Raw genomic sequence first — 21,701 nt, forward strand, 5'->3', positions numbered from 1 at the left:
TGTGAACAGAATTGATAGTACTGAATTCGCCATTTATTCCACACCTAAGCACAAACAAATATCATCAACTGTAAAACTGAACAGTTCTTTCTACATCTCTTCTTAACACACACACACACACACCCTTAGAGATACTGAAACACAACATTAGTTTAAATGAAACAGCTTTATGGTCAAGTACATTTGGGTATGCTAAGAAAACAATCTATTAAAAACATCCTTTTTGGATACCAAAAATTTCCCTAGTTTAAAATGTTTATCTAAACATGACATATTTTTAAAAGAGAGAATAAAGGGAAAAAACTCTGTAAGCCATTTGTTATATTACCCTTAGGGATAAATTTTTTTTTTTTTTGCGGTATGTGTGCCTCTCACTGTTGTGGCCTCTCCCGTTGTGGAGCACAGGCTCTGGATGCGCAGGCTCAGTGGCCATGGCTCACGGGCCCAGCCGCTCCGTGGCATGTGGGATCTTCCCGGACCTGGGCACAAACCCGTGTCCCCTGCATTGGCAGGTGGACTCTCAACCACTGTGCCACCAGGGAAGCCCGAGATAAATATTATTAATATTTTGATTATTTTCCTTCCTGAACTTTTCAATGCAGATATAAAAACACAGTCTTTCAAAATGGAGTTCATATGCCATATGCTATTTTATATCTTTCTTTTTGTACAAAATGACACTGTGAACATTTCCCTATGTCCTTTCAATATTTTTTCAAAACATTATTGAATAATTTTCAATAGCTACATAACAAGTATATATATTTGTTGTAATTTATTTGATCATTCCCCTAGTCTGAGCGACTGCCATTCCGTAACTTTTGCTATTATAAATAACTATGTGATGAAAACCTGCATATTGATCTTTGTTAGTGGAATTATTGGATAAAATGGAATGAGCATTTCTTAATGAAGTTTACTTGCTTTCCAGAAAGATGTGGCAAGTAACATGCTACCAGCAGTATTATCCAACTCGATGAAACATCACTAACATCATGTTTCTTAAAATCCAAGTTATATATTTTACAGATACAGTAAGATGTCACAGACATAGAATATGCGATGTTTTAGTAGTTAAGATACTGAATTCACACTAATGTAATTTAGCTAAAAGTTTAAGTTTTATTTGGGAAATTAGAAGTGCAAGCAAAATTACTGGTGCCTTAAAAAGAAGAGATGACCAGTAAAATATCTGTTGACAGTTTAAAGTAATAAATGAATAAATTGAATGAAAAAACAAACAGCCTTAAAAATCAGGATACTTGAATTCTAAGCCTAGTTTGCCACTGTTTGCAACCCTAGGTAAATTTAAACACCCTTTCCTAACTCGTTTTCTTAACCTCTACAATGGATACAACGGTAATATCTATTCCTACTTCACAAGGATTTCAGAAAAATAAACAAGAAGGAAATAAAACAATGCTTTAAAAACATACTCTCTGAAGTCAAATTGTCTAGGTTCAATTCTTTGCTCTGTTACTTATAGGCTGTGTGACCATGGGCAACTCATTAATTTGTATGTCAGTTTTCTCAACTATAAAACAGAGATTATACTTAACTCATATAATTGTTGTGGAGATTAAACAAGAAAATCCACAAGAAAGCACTTTGAATCCTGCTTGATACGTGGTAAGTGCTCATAAACATTAGATGACAATTATTAATATATGTAAAATTTACACATAGGTAAAATAATGGCTTTTTAAGATCTACTTGGCAGACAGATCATTTAAATCTCAGGTGTTCTAAATTTAAAATCAACACACTTGAAAAATATAGAGCTATAAATTTTCCATAATTTTTAGAGCCTGAAAGAGCCAAAATTTATCACAAATAAAATATAATATCAACAAAATAACTTTCTTTTTAAAGAGAATATTCTTTTTGTGGCTATTTACTTAACTGGATCCTTCTCTCCCATCAAGTCTTAGTTCAAATGTCCCCTCCTCAAGTCACTCCTACCTACTCAAATTATCCTCTACTATATCATGTAGTTTTCACACTCTGTAGTTAACTTATTTATTCATTATTACCAGTCTCTTCCCACCAAAACGTAAATTCCATGAGAGAAGAGGCTTTGTTGGGGATCTTAGTTCCCTCACCAGCGTTCGAACCTGCACCCCCTGCAGTGGAAGCGTGGAGTCTTAACCACTGGACCACTAGGGAAGTCCCCGAAGCTTAGTCTTTTCTATCTCTACAAAAATACTAATTTCTGACACTCAATAAATATCTGACTGAACCAACAAATTGATGATATAATAGATGGTTAGGCACTGAAAGAGTTGGAATAAAGACTACAAAATTTCTTCCTCAGAAAAAATGGCCATCTAGATTAGCATTTCTCAAAGATTTTTATCATGACCCACAATTAAAAATACATCTTATATCAAGATCCAGTAAGCACACATACCCACGTAACTAAAACAAGTCTCACACAAAAGTACTATGATGTGTGATAAATTCTGATATTTTCGATTTCATTTAAATATTCTATTCCTTTTCACTGAAAATAAAATTATTGTGGCCCACTACACTGATTTTATATCACATTACTGTGTAAAGACTTGAAGTCTGTATATTGTACAGCACAGGAAATATAGCCAATATTTCACAATAATTTTAAATGGAGTACAGTCTATAAAATACTGAATTACTACGTTGTACACCTGAAATTAATATAATATTGTAAATCAACTATACTTCACTTAAAGAAAAACAAAATAATAATAAATAAATAAAAAAAAGACAAAGTTTGAAAAACAGTGGTCAAGTTCAGAGGTTATTCGCTGAAAGGCATTAAAAAAAGTATGCATGGGAAGGAAGAAATAAAACTGCCTTTGTTCATAGATGTCATGATTATCTTATGTAGGAAATCTGAAAGAATTGAAGGAAAAAAAAAAAAGGCAAACCTCTCCTGGAACTAATAAGCAATTATAGCAAGGTTGTAAGATACAAGGTTAATATGCAAAAGTCAATTGCTTTCCTATATACCAGAAATGAACAAGTGGAATTTGAAATTAAAAACATAATCCTACTTATATTTGCACCCCCAAAATGAATGTCTGTGACATAGTACAAAAGCAACACAATGGAGCAAAGATCATCTTTTCAACAAATGGTGCTGGAACAACCAGACATGCACATGCAAAAAAATAAATCTAGACACAGACCTTACACCTTTCACAAAATTTAACTCAAAATGGATCACAGACCTAAATGTAAAACACAATACTGTAAAACTCCTAGAAGATAACACAGGAGAAAACCTAAATGACCTTGAGTATGGTGATTCCTTTTTAGATATAACGCCAAAGGCATGACCCATGAAAGAACTAATGGTTAAACTGGATTTCATTAAAATTTAAAACTTCTGCTCTGTGCTTCCCTGGTGGCGTAATGGTTAAGAATCCGCCTGCCAATGCAGGGGACAGGGGTTTGAGCCCTGGTCGGGGAAGATCCCACATGTCGCGGAGCAGCTAAGCCCGTGCGCCACAACTACTGAGCCTGCGCTCTAGAGCCCACGAGTCAGAACTACTGAGCCCACGCACCTAGAGCCCGTGCTCCACAACAAGAGAAGCCACTGCAATGAGAAGCCCACGCACCGCAACAAAGAGTGGCTTCTGCTCGCCGCAACTAGAGAAAGCCTGCGCACGGCAATGAAGACCCAATGCAGCCAAAAATTTTTTTAAATGAATTAATTAATTTAAAAAAAACTTCAAAAAAAAAAAAAAACCTTCTGCTCTGTGAAAGACAATGTAGAGAGACTAAGAAGACAAGCCACAGTCAGGGAGAAAATATTTGCAAAGATACAACTGATAAAAGACTGGTATCCAAAAGAAACAAAGAACTCTTTAAACTCAACAGTAAGAAAACAACCCGATTAAAAAATGGGCCAATGATCTTAAGAGACACCTCTCCAAAGAAGATATACAGATGGCATATAAGTATATATAAAGATGTTCCACATCATATATTATCAGCAAAATGCAAATTAAAACAATGAGACACCACTACACACCTATTAGAATGGCTAAAATCCAGAACACTGACAACACCCAATGCTGGCGAGAATGTAAAACACAAGAATTCTCATTCATTGCTGGTGGGAATGAAAAATGGTACACCTACTTTGGAAGACAGTTTGGTGATTTCTTACAAAAGTAGACATACTCTTACCATAAGGTCCAGCAAACGTCCTTGTATTTACCCAAAGGAGCTGAAAACTTAAGTCCACATAAAAACCTTCATGTAGATGACTATAGCAGCTTTATTCATGATTGCCAAAACTTGGAAGCAACCAAGATGCATTTCAGTAGGTGAATGGATAAACTGTGGTACCTCCAGACAATGGAATATTATTCAGCATTAAAAAGAAATGAGCTATCAAATCATGAAAAGACATGGAGGAACCTTAAATGCATATTACTAAGTGAAAAGAAGCCGTATCAGAAAAGGCAACATACTACGGTTCCAAATATATGACATTCTGGAAAAGGTAAAATTATGAAGACAATAAAATTATCAGGTTCCCAGAGGTTGGGGATGAAGGGAGAGATAAATGGGTGAAACACAAAGAATTCCTAGGGCAGTGAAAATACTCTGTATGATATTATAAAGATGGATATGTGTCATTATACATTTGTCTAAACTCATAGAATGTACACCAAGAGTGAACCATAATGTAAACTACAGACTTTGGGTAATAATGATGTGTCAGTATAGGTTCACAGTTTTAACAAATGTACCGCCCTGGCAGGGCATGTTATTAAGGAGGGAGGCTATGCATGTGTGGGTTGAGAGGGTATATGAGAAATCTCTGTACCTTCCCCTCAATTCTCCTGTCAACTTAAAACTGCTCTAAAACAATAAAATCTTAATTAAAAAAAAAAAGAACATGCAGTTTTATGTATATGTAAAATTGGGGGTAGGGCAGGGTTGTCATAATTTTCAGATTCATGAAGAGGTTCATGTCCCCCTAAATCTAAATCTATTACTATATGTTCATTATTATCTGTGAGGCACTACACAAAAATATGTATAAAAATATGGCTTAACATAGGGATGGCAGTATATGATAGGAAAGAGGATTGACTCTGGAGTCTGGTAAGTCTTGGGTTCAAATCCTGAATTCATCATTTATCGACTACAACCTTGTACATATTATCTTACCTATCAGCCTCAGTTTTCTTATCTAAAAAGGAGTTTGCATATCTACTTCATGAGGTTAGGTAAAATAAAAGTTATGTGAAACATCCATTATAGTGCCTGGAATATACGCTAAGTATTGCGCTGGCCAAAAAGTTCATCTGGGGCTTATGGAAAAACCCGAATGAACTTTTTGGCCAACCCAATATTTCAATAAATTGTAGGCATCATTATTATATTCTAATGTTTCCAACAAAATTAACTTCCATTGACAAAATACAATCCTAAACAAAGTACAACTAAATTACAAAGTGTAAATTAACAAAAAAACAGATTATTCATGTATATGTGGAAATTATATTCCAGGATCTTACTTTTTCTAACAGCTAATACTGCTGTGTAGGAATAATTACAACCTGCTCCTCCAAGTATGGATTTATCAGTTCAACGAAAGTACCAAGTACCCACAGTATACACAGTCTATGGAAAAATAATTCATCAAAAATATAAATAAGTTACTCTTATTTACACCCCCAGGATTACAATGAACAATGTATGTTTTTTTTAACCAATGTTCCTCACATCACTTAGCTGCCTGTTGCAGAGTGGTGTGGCTGCGTTGGTATTCTGCTTATTCCCTGCCTTTAAAGCTGCATCTCTTCTTGCTTGCTCAAGCAGAACTCTTGCTCTTTCTTTGAGTTCTTCTTGTCTGGATAACATTCGATGCTTAAAAACAAAGATACAGAATTAGAAGCCAAAACAAACAAACAAAACCCCCAAAAAACCATGTAATCCATTTTTGTAAACTAATCAATAGCTATACAATTCGTCAAAATAACAGTGGTCAGGAATAAGATTGTAGTTTTATAAGATTACCTATAGAAAATATTAATGTTGACTAGAAACTGTGGGATGAATACATATATCTTGACTAAAAGGAACTATACCTTTACTGGCTAAAACTGGGTTAAATTTAATTACATTTTCATTAGAACATAGTCTCATAAGGTATAAAGTCCATACACATATTATATACATTCTTCAAATTTGCTAATCACAGTATAATCTGGCAAAGACATTTTTTCAAGTTCGTAGTTTTATTTTTATAGTTGTATAGAATTGATAACAAGGTGTCTTCCAAATCTGCATTTTGAAAGATTTTAATTATCTGTGGTAACAACTCTTTAAATTCTTGACAATTTAACGTTTATAGAAAATTCAAAGCTATAGTATTTTATTTAAAGAAAAATAGTACTGTTTTTCTCTATGGCTCACTTTCCTTACAACAATTAAACATTAGAATTAGAACAGTATTTTCTTGGATTAATTTGTAATCTTACAATATATTTTTGGAGAAAAACAGGTAGAACCTCAATGGAAATCAGCTCTTAAACGGTGGCATTAATCCAAAGCACAAATATTCATAGTGTGTATAGTTCAAATTCCTTTTCTCTACTAAAGTAGCCAACTTCTGACTTTAGATGGCTATGACTATGACTTTAATACTTAATTTCTTTTAATTCCTTTTCTTTGCATAGTTTTGGTTCAGTCATAATTATCATTCATGGTCAAGGAAGAGGTAATAAACAGCAACCTATTACTTTATTTGGTAATAATGTGAAACTTAAAAAATTTAGTACATCAAAAAAAAATTTAGTACATCATTTTTGGGTCTCTTTGTGACCTTTATATTTTGATACAGCAAATTTTAAACTTTTTTCTGTAATTTTAGGCAAAGATTTTTCTTGAAGTCTACAATTCAGTGATTTTTTTTAGTATATTCACAAGTTTGTGAACCATCAACACTAACTAATTCCAGAACATTTTCATCACCCAAGGTTTTAAGAGGATTAAACAAAAATTCTTAACTTAATAGATACAATTGAAATGTATAAGCGATAATGAAAGATTTTTAGCTCATACTGATAGGACATAATAGAACAGAGTTCATAACTGCATTTGAACTGGTTACAAATCAACGTATTCTCAAAAAACAGACAAAATTAATTAAATGAACGCTGAATTGGCAGTCAAGACTGTTAATCCTTCTTCCACTAATAATAAGCAATGCAACATTGAACAGGTCACTTAAAACCATTACATGATATTTAAGAACTCTGAAGTCAGACAGACCTAGCTCCATTACTTGAGTAACTTGTGAGCAAGCTGCTCAATCTCTTTAAGCCTCAGTTTCCTTATTTATAATATGGGGATAAAAATAGATCAACTCTCATAAAGATATTGTAAAGATTAAGTGAAAGAGAGTAACGTAGTGAGCACCAGATAAATGTTAACTATTAATATATTTTTTAAAAATCTCTCAATTTCCTCATTTTTTAAATGAAGGGAGATCATCTTTAAAATCCCACTCACTGGGAAGCAGCCGCATAGCACAGGGAGATCAGCTCAGTGCTTTGTGACCACCTAGAGGGGTGGGGTAGGGAGGGTGGAAGGGAGACGCAAGAGGGAGGAGATATGGGGATATGTGTATATGTATAGCTGATTCACTTTGTTATAAAGCAGAAACTAACACACCATTGTAAAGCAATTATATTCCAATAAAGATGTTAAAAAAAAAATCCCACTCACTGTAAACTTTTCAAATACTTAGAGTAGATCATCTTAAAGTTCCCATTAGCTCTAAATTCTGTGATTATACAGTCCTTTAGGGATTCCAATCAGCTACACAGACAGTGAAAAACTGCTTTGGTCTTAAGAGTACATAAACACAAAATTTTTTTCTGATTAAAATGCAATTCATATTCATCATAGAAATTTTAGAAAATATATAAAAGTAAAAAGAAGAAAAATAAAAGCATGACCCTCCTTGATTTCAAACTATATCACTATTACAAAGCTATAATATATATGCCAGTATGATACTGGCATAAAAACAGACACATAGATCAATGGAACAGAACAGAGAGCCCAGAAACAAACCCATACATATATGGTCAATTAATTTACAACAAAGGAGTAAAAAAATATACAATGGAAAATGGTGTTGGGCAAACTGTATAGCCACATGCATTGTAATATTATCTACCTACAAAAAAGGATTAAATCTTGCCACTTGTGACAACATAGATGGATCCTGAGGGCATTATGCTAAAAGAAATGAGTCAGAGAAAGATACCCTATGATCTCACTTATATGTGGAATCTAAAAAACAACCCGTCCCGCCCCCACAAAAAAAAAAATCCCTGAAACCAAGCTCACAGATACAGGGAACAGATTGGTGTTTGCTGGAGGCTGGGGGTGGGCTAAATGAGTAAAGGGGTCAAAATGAGTATGTCATGGGAATATAACATACAACATGGTAAATATAGTTAATAACACTGTATTGCATATTTGAAGGTTGCTAAGAGAGTAGATCTCCAAAGTTCTTATCACAAGGAAAATAAAAACTTTTGCAACTATGTATGGTAACTGATATTAACTTGGCTTATTGTGGTGAACATTTTGCAATAGATACAAATATTGAATCATTATGTTGTACACCTGAAGATAATACAATACATGAATTACAACTCAATTTTAAAAAAAGAAATATTTTTTAAAAATTAGCAATCCCGGCACCCAGGGATAATCATTGTAGAATAATGCTTTTTTCCACTTAATAGTCTAAATATTATGAGCATTTTCTCATATCCTTAAATATTTCTTTGAAAACATGATTTTAAACTGTCTACCTAGCATTCTATTAATATGAACATGTCATACTTTAACTTGTCTTATATTATTGGATATTTAGGCTGTTTATAATTTTTTACTATCATAAACAATGCTTTTGTGAACATCTTTATATGTAAATTATTGTATACAGTTCTTATTATCTCCTTAGGAAAAAGTCCTGGAGAATCTAATGGGGTAAACACTGTTAAGGGACTTAATGTAATTGTTGATTATTTTACATCTGGGCTATAATTATTTTTAGTGCTGTTATGGCCAAAACCAAAGAGATATTGTGAGCATAAAGTTCAGGGGCACAGACTTTGAAGTCAGACAAGGCTGGTTTTGAATTCAAACTTTTAACATTTATTATATGACCTTAAGGCAACTCTGTAGATCTTGGTTCTCCCATATATGTATAACAGGCACCAACCACTCACCTCATGGGTTGTAAAGTCTGAGATATGTGTAAGATATATAATGGTCATCACATGTATCAGCCACTCAAATGGGCAACATTCTGACTTGTTAAGCCTATACAGTCACATTAAATTATCAAATTTCCTCTAATCAGAGGCTATTAATTATTAGACTCACTATTATTTTATGAGTTTCTAAGAAAGAACACTGTCAGTTAAACTCTAACATATTATTATAAGTAACATCTTGATTTCAGAGAAGTTAAAATGTAAAAAATGTATGTCTTAGAATCAATAAAATACAGTATACAAAAGAAAAACAAAATTTAGCTACAATATAAAACTTATCAAGTATTAACACCTATACTACAATTTTCGGTACCAGGCAATGAACACTTCTGCCAAAAATTTTAAAAAATTTACCCTAAGCAAAATTCTAACCAGTAACCAATTGCCAACAAATAAACATATATGGAGTTGTAAATAGATGCTCCTTCTATCATCCTGTGGATTTACTGTACATCACTTAAATCACCTGAACAGAATCACAGCACGACAGAGTTTTAGAGTTTAAAGGGCTCTCAGAGATTATTTCATTTAACATACTTAGAAAATAAGATTTAAAGAATTTAAATGGCTAGTTAACATGTCACACTGGTAATTACTGGAGCCAAGATGAGAGCCAAGATAAGAATCCAGGTTTACTGAGTCGTAATTCAGAGCATTTTTAAACACTAATCAATTTCCAGATTTAACTAAACATTTTTACCTTAAAAATCTGGTTTACGAGAAAAATCTGTATTGATATTCAAATTTAGGCTCACCAAATTCTGCAAATGTCAGTCACTATATGTTTAATGATTATCTACTCTGTAGGGACACTATGATACTCTGAAAGTTTAGGTACTTAGAACATTTGATTTGAGATTTCTGATTAGGAGAACAGGGGCTTGCTTTGTTAGCTATTATATTTCTTTGATTCTAAGATGCACATTTTAATACCTCTGAAAACAAAATTGATGACATTTTATATCTCTGTCATATAGGTGGTAGTTAAGACATAGTCATCAGTACCTACACATGCATGTGCTTGATAATTCTGGTGGCAAGACTATAATTCCTTGATGTTTCATTTAACAACCCCTTGAGTACTATTTGAGAATGCAACAGAACTCCAGGTTATTGTCTGAAAATCTTTTGTTAGGACCTACCAGAAAGGTTAAGAAAGTGCTATTGGGACTTCCCTGGTGGCGCAATGGTTAAGAATCCGCCTGTCAATGCCAGGGACACGGGTTCAAGCCCTGGTCCAGAAAGATCCCACATGCCGCGGGGCAACTAAGCCATGCACCACAACTACTGAGCCCACATGCCACAACTACTGAAGCCCATGTGCCTAGAGCCCATGCTCTGCAACGAGAAGCCACTGCAATGAGAAGCCCACGCATCACAATGAAGAGTAGCCCCCACTCGCCGCAACTAGAGAAAGCCTGCATGCAGCACCAAAAACCCAACACAGCCAAAAATAATTTTAAAAAAAATTAAAAGAAAGTGCCATTATCAGTGAGTATTACTGAGAAGAAAATCTGAGAGACAACTGTGAAGAAATGCTGTAATTCAGAGGTTCTCAACCTTTCTGGTCTCAGAATCCCTTTATATGCTTAAAAATTGAGGATCCCCAAAAGCTTTAGCTTATGTGGGCTACATCTATAGATATTTGTCATTTTGGAAATTAAATGGAAAAATTTTTTTTAATATTTACTTATTCATTCCTTTAAAATAGCTATAATAAACCCATTAGATGTTAACATATTCTAATAAAAATAACTACACTAAAAAACAAAACTGAGAAGAACAGCACTATTTTACATTTTTTGCAAATCAATCTTTAATATCTGCCTTAATTGAGGGCAGCTATATACTCATATCTACTTCTGTATTCAGTCTCTTGAGATATCACAAACCATGTAGCCTCCAGAAAACACCATTGTACACTTGTGACAGAATGAAAGTGCAAAAGGTAAATAAAGTTCTAGTATTGTTATGAAAATAGTTTCAACTTTGGGGACTCTCAGAAAGAGTCTTGGAGAGCCTGAGAGGTCCCCAGATCATACTTTGAGAACCACTGTTGTAACATCAGGCTTTTGATGGCATAGAGGACAATACTATGTGGAAAAACAGGAACACCGACAACTCTATATCACAAAGTGATTCATAAGAGTTAGAGTCTAAACTCTAATTCTAAATTGATTATACCTTAACCAATTTATTTTGCTAAAAAATTCCTTTTTATGTATACATAAGAGCATTATATGATTAAAAAATCCATGCCTAAATAAGACTAAAAGAACTCTTTCACTAGGTATAAAATAAAAATTCTATGTGATAAGAAAACCATGTATCATAATTTATTGGCAGTGTTTTTCTTTCTTTGTTGTACATAAAATAATGGTATATCTTATCACTGATGGCACCATAGATTCAATTAAATCCATGCCATATTCCCCACATGGGGAGAAATTTCGATGTTACTGGGATTTTTAACCACAAATAATGATGGGACTAAAATTACCAATTGCAATGCAACTAAAATATTTGAAGAAAATGCTGTAAATGGGAAATATTTTAATTTGGCATTATACATTTCCAGAATGATATGCTTACAAAATGGAATACTGAAATAGCTTTCACTTATTCTGTAAAATATTTTTATAGGTTAATAACATTTTGATTTGAAAAGCTGACATTCTTTATTCTTCAATCTTGAAATTGGGATTTATTTATAGGCTTAAAATATTATAAACTTTAAATGAAGAGCAGGTATATTTCAGGTTTTTCTAAAATGGGAAATTATACTTCACCTTTAATCATTTGTAAAGTAGTCTATGAATACAAAAAGAAACAACAAAAAAGAATAACTATTTACTACATATATGTATTCATCATTCTAACTCACTTACCTGGACTGTTTTTGCAGAATGATTTGCATGATTTAAGATGGTTCTATCAGCATCTGAATCAGACTCTGTCTGCCTCAGGGAATTACGTTTTTTCTTGGCAAGGTCTGCATCTCTATTGTACGAATATCCAAGTTTAGAAGTGGGAGATAAACTTGTTTTTTTCACAGGTGATTCAGGATCTGATCTGCATTCTAAGGGTCTGGAATTCTCTAATTTTTCTTGCTCCAAGTTACTACTGATGTCTATATCCTGAAGCTTTTGCTCATCGGTCTCCTCACAAATAAAGGGTGGAGACACATCCTTCTTCTTATCACTATTGTATAAGTCACTTAATTCTAAAGTCTCTGTTTTCAATAGTCTCTTCTTGCCTAACAAAACTTGTGCATGGTTTGAATCTGTACTGTAACATATTCCAGGGTCATCGGATCCTGAAGTCCTTCCAGAGCTCTGCTGGGACTTTTGGGGTTCTGTGTCACTTTTAGTCCTGCGACAGTAAGGGGAAGCTGTGCTTGGACTGAGATGATCATCAGGAGTCTGGTGTTCACTTTCTGACTCTCCAACCCCACTATCATTTACAAATACAGAGTCATCCTGGGATAAGAAGTCTACCCCTCCGCTGGTAGGCTGCTGCAGTTGAGACTCCCGTTTCAGATCACTAAGCTCTGCATAGAATTTTTCCTGATCAACAGAACTATTTGTATCTGTTTCATAGTTTCCAACTTTATATGTGCTTTTACTGCTATTTTCTTCTATTTGAACAACATTTAACTCTTGCCCACTGAAATGTGCCCTAATTTGATAGAGATAGGTCATAACAGTCAGTTTGTCAGGAATTGCTAATAAAACCATATCAGAAGGTTCCAATAACCGGGAAATTCCTATGCTGGCAAATCCATCATATGCCTTCAGAGGAAAGAAAAACAGAAGATATATTGAAGAGTTCAGACAATCCATACATTTTAACTTTTTTAAAGAAGCTTAAAACATCATCACATTTTAAAAACAGCAAAATAACAGATGTTAACTAGACTTACTGTGGTGAGCATTTCACAATGTATACAAATATCAAATCATTATGTTGTACACTTGAGACTGAGGTACTGTTATATGGCAATTACACCTCAAAAAAGAGTTAAAAATAAAACACAATTCAGTTACCATTTTAAAAAAACAAGCAAAATTTTACTGGCTTTTTGTTGCTATTGGAGGGTACATTATGTTACTGACATTATGCCACTGACATTATGCCACATGAACAGAGCAACATTCCAAGTTGGAAATTTGTAAAAGTTTGGTAGATCCAAGAGTAAAACATTTTTATTAGTTAATAACAATTGAAATGTTCTTCTCCAATAAAGAAAACAAGCAAAAATGAGAGTTAAAACAAACAAAAAAACTTAGAATAGACTTTTGTGATAAAGAACTAGGATATAAAGAAATAATAATTCATCTGGAGCTTTATTGTTCCTATTAACCCCTCTTTTCAGTGGTCATGTAATTGCAGTGATTTGTGAAGATAAAATACAGGTAGATATCCCAAAAGAACTAACTCCTAGATTGCCTGGTATAAAATATAAGTAAGTGCTACTTAAGTCTAGAAACATAGAAACATTTTTAAAACACCCAATTAAGATTGATTTTCATAATGAGAAGAGTGACTTCATTTTCACTTCATCCATTTTGGAAAGAAGGAAATGTTTTGAGTAGTACAACCTAGTTTAGAATGTGAGGCTGCACTGTATAACTTTGTTAGCCTTTAAATGACTGTGGCACATCAGGTTTTTCTAGTTTTGAAGAATCAAAGCTGTTTCTCAATTTACAATTAATTATTACTATCCTGAACTAACCCTTGAAAACAGCATTGTGTTGCTAGGAAGCACTAAAAATATGGCTAAACATTTAGATATACTCTTGGAAAAACTAAGGACCCTCTAGTTATATTCTTGCTTTGGGATATAAAATGTCTCATCTTTGTAACAACCCAGATATAGGATCATAACTCAAAGTTTTTCTAAAAAGAAAGTTTAGGAAATTATGTAACAATTCAGAAGGAATCAGTCTTTTGCATATACATGTTACAGTGCATTTCTACCTTTGAATTTAATTCTTGTATTCTTCCTGTAGTTTAATAAATGTTATGGAATAAGAAAGAAAATGAAAAATAAATTGTGATATTAAAACCTCTTCAATTTTCACAGCACTATGCTTTATAGTATAGGTACCTCAAAATATTTACTTGAGAGAATGGCTCAGTTGGTGTGCATGTTTGGGCCTGTTTGTTATTTTACATGTTTTAGGAAAATTAAAGTCATTTTCTTCCTCATGAGTCCTGACAACTTGATTGACAGACATCAATTGTAGACCATCAGGAAAAGCACCACAGGCAGTATTCTAAACATTTCCCAATTATCTAAAACACTGACATATTGGTTAAGATCAGATGTCACAGGTAAATACCATTTTTATTCAGCACTTTTTACAGACCTGGGAAAATGATTAGCTTACTTGTGGGGAATCACCTGCTGGTATTTTGTTTCATGTAGCAATTCATTTTATGCACACTAATTGCACTAAAAGAAATTTAAAAACAAACCAGATTTCTTGTAAGTGAGGTCAAGACTTTATAAAGGCATTTTCCCATAGGTTAGCCTCTTCTGCGATAGTCAATTACCTACTGTCTTTTTAGCTGCGTGTGGAGAAAAAAGAGGTCTTTAAAAGAAAATAGTCTTATTCATTGCTAGATGTTATTTAATTGGTAAGGAGTCACTGCCAGTTATGTTATGCATCTGCATGGAACTTAAGACACAGGCATTGTTTCTTGTACTGTTTTAAGTCCAATTAAGAGCAGATGGGGTTACCCGGAAGAACTGTGTAAAGCCAGAAATAAGTCTGTAGGTAGCAAATGATACTCAATGTAGATATCAGGTAAGAAGTTGTGGGACTTCCCTGGTAGTCCAGTGGTTAACACTCCATGCTCCCAATGCAGGGGCCTAGGTTTGGTCTCTGGTCAGGGAACTAGATTCTGCATGCCACAACTAAAGATCCCACGTGCCTCAATTAAGACCCAGAACACCCAAATAAATAAATAAATGTTAAAAAAAAAAAGAAGTTGCAAAGTGATGAAAAGGAAAGTATAACAACAATTATGTATTGACTTGTGCAATGAATGGGATCATCTAAATTAAAATCCTTTCAAAAAGCTATAATTGGGACTTCCCTGGTGGCGCAGTGGTTAAGAATCCACCTGCCAATGCAGGGGACACGAGTTCGAGCCCTGGTCCGGGAAGATCCCACATGCTGCAGAGTAACTAAGCCCATGCGCCACAACTACTGAGCCTGCACTCTAGAGCCCGTGAGCCACAACTACTGAAGCCCATGTACCACAACTACTGAAGCCCGTGTGCCTAGAGCCCAGGCTCTGCAACAAGAGAAGCCACCACAATAAGTCCATGCACCACAACGAAGAGTAGTCCCTGCTGGCCACAACTAGAGAAGGCCCGCATGCACCAACGAAGACCCAAGGCAGCCAGAAATAAATAAGTAAATTTATTAAAAAAAGCTAGGGCTCGCCTGGTGGCACAGTGGTTGACAGTCCGTCTGCCGATGCAGGGGACATGGGTTCGTGCCCTGGTCTGGGAAGATCCCACATACCGCGGAGCGGCTGGGCCTGTGAGCCACGGCCGCTGAGCCTGCGCGTCCGGAGCCTGTGCTCCGCAATGGGAGAGGCCACAACAGTGAGAGGTCCACGTACCGCAAAAAAAAAAAAAAAAGCTATAATCATCTGCCCTTTAAGATTTAATTGAGAAAAAATTTTAATGAGATATATTTCTCTTTGTAATAATATATAAATCCAAGGTATGTTCATCATTATTAAATTTCTGAAGAAAATAATGTAAAGAAGTATAACTTAAGCCCTAATGAGATTCCTCACACTCTTTAAAAATATATAGCTAGGTGAAATAAAAAATGTTTGCTTTTCAAAATTTTAAACAGTAACTTGAAAGCTTCACTTTATAAAAAATAATAATGGTTTATTTTCTAATGCTCTTGTCTGCATTTAAATTTGCTTATTCAAATGCAAGAAAATGCAGGTAAAGAACTGTCATATCTAAAGATACAGTTGTCTCTTGGTATCCATGGGGGACTAATTCCAACACCCCCTGCAGATATCAAATCTGGGGATGCTCAAGTCCCTTATGTAAAATGGTAGAATACAGCCAGCCCTCTGTATCTGTGAGTTCCACATCCATGGACACAGAGGGCCAACTGTATAACTTAATTGACGAAAAATAAGGCATTTTGCTTTGACAGACACAGGCTCTTCAAAATCATACAAGAAATAATTCAAGAGAATGTCTTATTTTGAAGCATGATTTCTATAAAGAAAATTATACTGATTTTTAAAGATTATCTTTTCTAATAGCATATTTCAATTAAAAAAACTGACTGCTTTTAAATGTTTTTCTCTGGAGCCAGCATCATGCATTTGCAAAGAAACAAGAATTCTTTAATGGAAATATAAATTTTTGGTTTTAGAGAGCAATAAAAGTAAAAACAAAAGTTGATTTAAATTCTCATCTGTTAATTGAACTTTTATCAAGGTTCCCTTTATAGTCTTTTTCTCACTGGTGGTTTTAACTATTTAAAGTAAATTAAAAACTTTAGCCTAGACTAGAGGTTATTAATGACTTTGGCCCATGAATTCTTTTGGCAATGAACCCCTTCTCAGAATAATGTTATGATGTGTATAAAATACATATGATTACTCTTTTGACAAAATTCAGCACACAGTTTTGATAAAAACTCTCCAGAAAGTGCACATAGAGGGAACCTACCTCAACATAATAAAGGCAATATATGACAAAGCTACACCTAACATCATACTCAATGGTGAAAAGCTGAAAGCATGTCCTCTAAGATCAGGAACAAGACAAGGAGGTCCACTCTTGCCACTTTTATTCAACATAGTTTTGGAAGTCCTAGCTACAGCAATCAGAGAAGAAAAATAAATAAAAGGAATCCAAATTGGAAAAGAAGAAGTTAAACTGTCACTGTTTGCAGATGACATGATACCATACACAGAAGATCCTAAAGATGCTACCAGAAAACTACTAGAGCGCATCAATGAATATGGTAAAGTTGCAGGTTACAAAATTAATACACAGAAATCTGTTGCATTTCTATACACTAACAACAAAAGATCAGAAAGAGAAATTCAAGAAACAATCCCATTTACCATCCCATCAAAAAGAATAAATTACCTAGGAATAAACCTACCTAAGGAGACAAGAGACCTGTACTCTGAAAACTGTAAGACTCTGATGAAAGAAATCGAAGAAGGCACTAACAGATGGAAAGATATACCATGTTCATGGATTGGAAGAATCAATATTGTCAAAATGACTATACTACCCAAGGCAATCTACAGATTCAATGCAATCCTTAACAAATTACCAATGGCATTTTTCACAGAACTAGAACAAAAAATCTTAAACTTTGTATGGAGACACAAAAGACCCCAAATAGCCAAAGCAATATTGAGAAAGAAAAACGGAGCTGGAGGAGTCAGGCTGACTTCAGACTATACTACAAAGCTACAGTCATCAAAACAGTATGGTACTGGCACAAAAACAGAAATATAGATAAGTGGAACAGGACAGAAAGCCCAGAAATAAACCCATGCACCTATGGTCAATTAATCTACGACAAATGAGGCAAGACTACACAAGGTGGAAAGACAGTCTCTTCAACAAATAGTGCTGGGAAAACTGGACAGCTACATGTAAAAAAACGAAATTAAATCATTCTTTAACACCATACACAAAAATAAGCTCAAAATGGATTAAAGACCTAGATGTGAGACTGGACACTAGAAATCTCCTAGAGGAACACATAGGCAGAACACTCTCTAACATAAATTGCATCAATATCTTTTTCGATCTGTCTCCCAGAATAATGGAAATAAAAACAAAAATAAACAAATGGGACCTAATTAAACTCAAAAGCTTTTGCACATCAAAGGAAACCATAACCAAAATAAAAAGACAACCCACAGATTAGGAGAAAATATTTGCAAATGATGTGACCAACAAGTCTCCAAAATTTAAAAACAGCCCATGAGGCTTCATATTATCAAAACAAACAACTGAATCAAAAAATGGGCAGAAGACATAAATAGACATTTCACCAAAGACATACAGATGGCCCAGAGGCACAGGAAAAGATGTTCAACATTGCTAATTATTAGAGAAATGCAAATCAAAACTACAATGAGATATCACCTCACACCAGTCAAAACGGCTATCATCAAAAAATCCACAAATGATAAAATCTGGAGAGGATGTGGAGAGAAGGGAACCCTCCTACACTGCTGGTGGGAATGTAAATTGGTACAGCCACTATGGAGAACAGTATGGAAGTTCCTTAAAAAACTAAAAATAGAGCTACCATATGACCCTGCAATCCCACTCCTGGGCATATATCCAGAGAAAAACATGGTCTGAAAGAATACATGCACCTCAGTGTTCATTGTAGCACTGTTTACAATAGCTGAGACATGGAAGCAACCTTTATCTATTCCATTGACAAAGGAATGGATAAAGAAGATGTGGTATATATATACAATGGAATATTACTGAGCCATTAAAAAGAATGAAATAATGCCATTTGCAGCAACATGGATGGACCTAGAGATTGTCATACTGAGTGAAGTAAGTCAGACAGAGAAAGAGAAATATCATATGATATCCCTTATATGGGAATCTAAAAAGAAATGATACAAATGAACTTATTTACAAAACGGAAACAGACTCACAGACTTAGAGAATGAATTTATGGTTACCAGCGGGGAAGGATGAGGGGAAGGGATAGTTAGGGAGTTGGGGAACAACATGTACACACTGCTATATTTAAAATGGATAACCAACAAGGACCTATTGTATAGTACAGGGAACTCTGCTCAATGTTATGTGGCAGCCTGGATGGGAGGGGAGTTTGGGGGAGAATGGATACATGTGTATGTATGTATGGTTGAGCCCCTCTGCTGTGCACCTGAAACTATCACAACATTGTTAATCGGCTATACTCCAATATAAAATAAAAAGTTAAAAAAATACATATGGTGCTTCCCTGGTGGCGCAGTGGTTGAGAGTCCACCTGCCGATGCAGGGGACATGGGTTCGTGCCCTGGTCCAGGAACATCCCACATGCCGTGGAGCGGCTGGGCCCGTGAGCCATGGCCGCTGAGCCTGCGCGTCTGGAGCCTGTGCTCCGCAGCAGGAGAGGCCACAACAGTGAGAGGCCCGCATACCGAAAAAAAACAAAAAAACCCCCCAAAAAACCCCATATGATTACACAAGAAACCAATTATTGAAAAATAAGTATTTGAAAATATTAGGAAAATGGAATTTGAGAAACAAATGTGCTTCTTATGGATGTACAAACTGCTACAATTATGAAGAAGTGATGAGCTTAAAAGGTAGCTGTAGATATTTGCAACTGTAAAGTGATATGAAAATATCTGAGATTCTAAAGGTGAAAAAGTCTCAGGCATGGCTAATACTACAGTGGTTTGTTGTTTAAATTGATAATTGAAGAAAATGCTAAATTTCAGTTAAAGAAATGAGAAAATAATTTTTTTTTTCCCTAGCCATGATCAAGGATCCCCTGAATTCTATCCATAGCTCCCAGGTTAAGAACTCTTGCTCTAAGGCAACACTTTTCAGTTGAAGAATTCAATTCAGCAGGAAAAAAAGCATTAAATGAGTACCTGCTGTATGCTGAGATAGGTGCTTCCTCCTTTTTTATGTTGTGGTGCACACAGAAAATTGTAATATCGTGCTGCATTTGGGGGTACATAGTTAAGTCAGCCTGCAGCCACAGTCAGCTGGCCCAGACAGCTCTAGCAGCTCAGGCCTGTGCAGCTACCCTGAGGACTGAAAGGATCAGTATCTTCCCCACACCAATTGGGAAGCTCTGACCTCAGTACATTAATTAATTATGTGGAAAAAAACTGCACAGTTTACCAGAAAAAGGGGGAAAAAAGGGGGAAAAAAAGAAAAAAAAAAAAAAAGAACCAATGTTCAATCTTTTTGCCTCTGGGAACATATGGATTTTTTTTTGCATACCCATCAGGCTCCTGCTTTCATCCCCTCCCAACAGGTTTTTCTAAACTCATGGCACAACAGTTTGGATTGCACTTTTTAAAAGCTAAATCTTGCTAAGAGCTAAATAAAAGCAACATGCTTTAACAAACATTTAACAGTTTATGAAGTTCATACATATTATTATAATCTGATGCCAGTCTGGCACTTGTGATTTTTAAAGGCCATGACAAACTAGAGTAAACCATGCATCCTACTGGAACTTTAGGAAACAGACTACCTTCTGTGAGCTATAGTTAGGACCTCACAAAACAACCTCACTTTCCCCAAATTAATAAATGCCTGAGGAGAAGCCAAAATTGACACTATGTGTTTTTTTTCTTTGGCAATTCTTACCTTTTTGTTGTTCTCTTTAATGTCTTGAGGATTCAGAGACTTGTAGTCACTGAGGGAGAAAATGGCACAGTAGGTACATACAGTAATTGATAAAAACAGCTGTTTTTAAAACAAACTGAATCTTAAAATTTGACATTCAATAATACCAAAGAGTAACTAGCAATTTCACAGCAATTCTATCAACAAAACTAATAGTGTGGAAAATTAAGGAAATAAATAAATAAATAAATAAATTAATAAATAACAGTGATTACAAGTTCCAATGCCTGAAGCTTTCCATCTAAAAGAGAAGTTAAGGTAGGGGACCAGAGACTAGCCTGGACAACCAAATTCACCATGAGGTAACCCCTTGTTGTCAATGTATAAAGAGATACAGGCTTATCTGTCTCATCTCATTTTAACACTAACACAATTTTCATAATAATTTGAAGTCAGTTTTTTGTACGAGATTAAGGAAAAAAATATGCTCTTTTAAAACAGAAAAGATTGTTTTTAGGCATCAAGAAGGAACAACTTTTCTTTCTGGGATATACTTCTTCTCCCAAAAAGCAAGAGTATGGGTGATAAAAAAAAAAAATCAAGTATTTCAGGACATGTGCTAAGAAATTATTTTATGGTTTGTTTCTTTTTTTTATAAAACTTTATTATTTACAAAATATTTATAGGAATGGAAAGTGTTTCTACTTACATTAAATCTGGTCTAAAGTGGTGTAATATTGCACAAAAAGATAAACCATTTCTCCACGATGTAGTAAAATTGGTGATTTTCACTCCCCGGTAATTTTTTGTAACTTCTTTGCACCATACAAGCAATGACTGACTAGCATTTGGCTTTCGTCCCAAAACAGGACTTGGTATAGGACTCGGCTAAAAAAAATGAAAAGAGGAAAACATTAAAATAATTTAATGGAAGTTGAAAATTAACATTAATTGACCTAACTGGATCACTTGAACACTTTGATGTCAGTTTAGGTACTTCAAAACTGTCACTTCAAGACAACTGTAACCTC

At 34.7% G+C, this 21,701-nt stretch overlaps 1 protein-coding gene across 4 annotated transcripts in view; it reads right to left on the reverse strand.

Moving 5' to 3' along the window:
- Positions 1–21,701, reverse strand: part of EHBP1 (EH domain binding protein 1) — a 491,557-nt gene that overhangs the window by 82,990 nt on the left and 386,866 nt on the right. For 3 of the 4 annotated variants that reach the window (XM_029231704.1, XM_029231706.1, XM_029231705.1), the window contains 4 exons: positions 21,380–21,558; positions 20,692–20,740; positions 12,194–13,096; positions 5,728–5,871 (listed from right to left, as the gene is read on the reverse strand). In XM_029231704.1, coding sequence (XP_029087537.1) covers positions 5,728–5,871; positions 12,194–13,096; positions 20,692–20,740; positions 21,380–21,558 — 1,275 coding nt within the window. The remainder of the gene's footprint in view (positions 1–5,727; positions 5,872–12,193; positions 13,097–20,691; positions 20,741–21,379; positions 21,559–21,701) is intronic. The other variant, XM_029231707.1, reaches the window with a different exon arrangement.

This window comes from Monodon monoceros, unplaced genomic scaffold, assembly GCF_005190385.1.
Source record: "Monodon monoceros isolate NGI ecotype Baffin Bay Population unplaced genomic scaffold, NGI_Narwhal_1 Super_Scaffold_19, whole genome shotgun sequence".
Lineage (NCBI taxonomy): Eukaryota > Metazoa > Chordata > Mammalia > Artiodactyla > Monodontidae > Monodon > Monodon monoceros.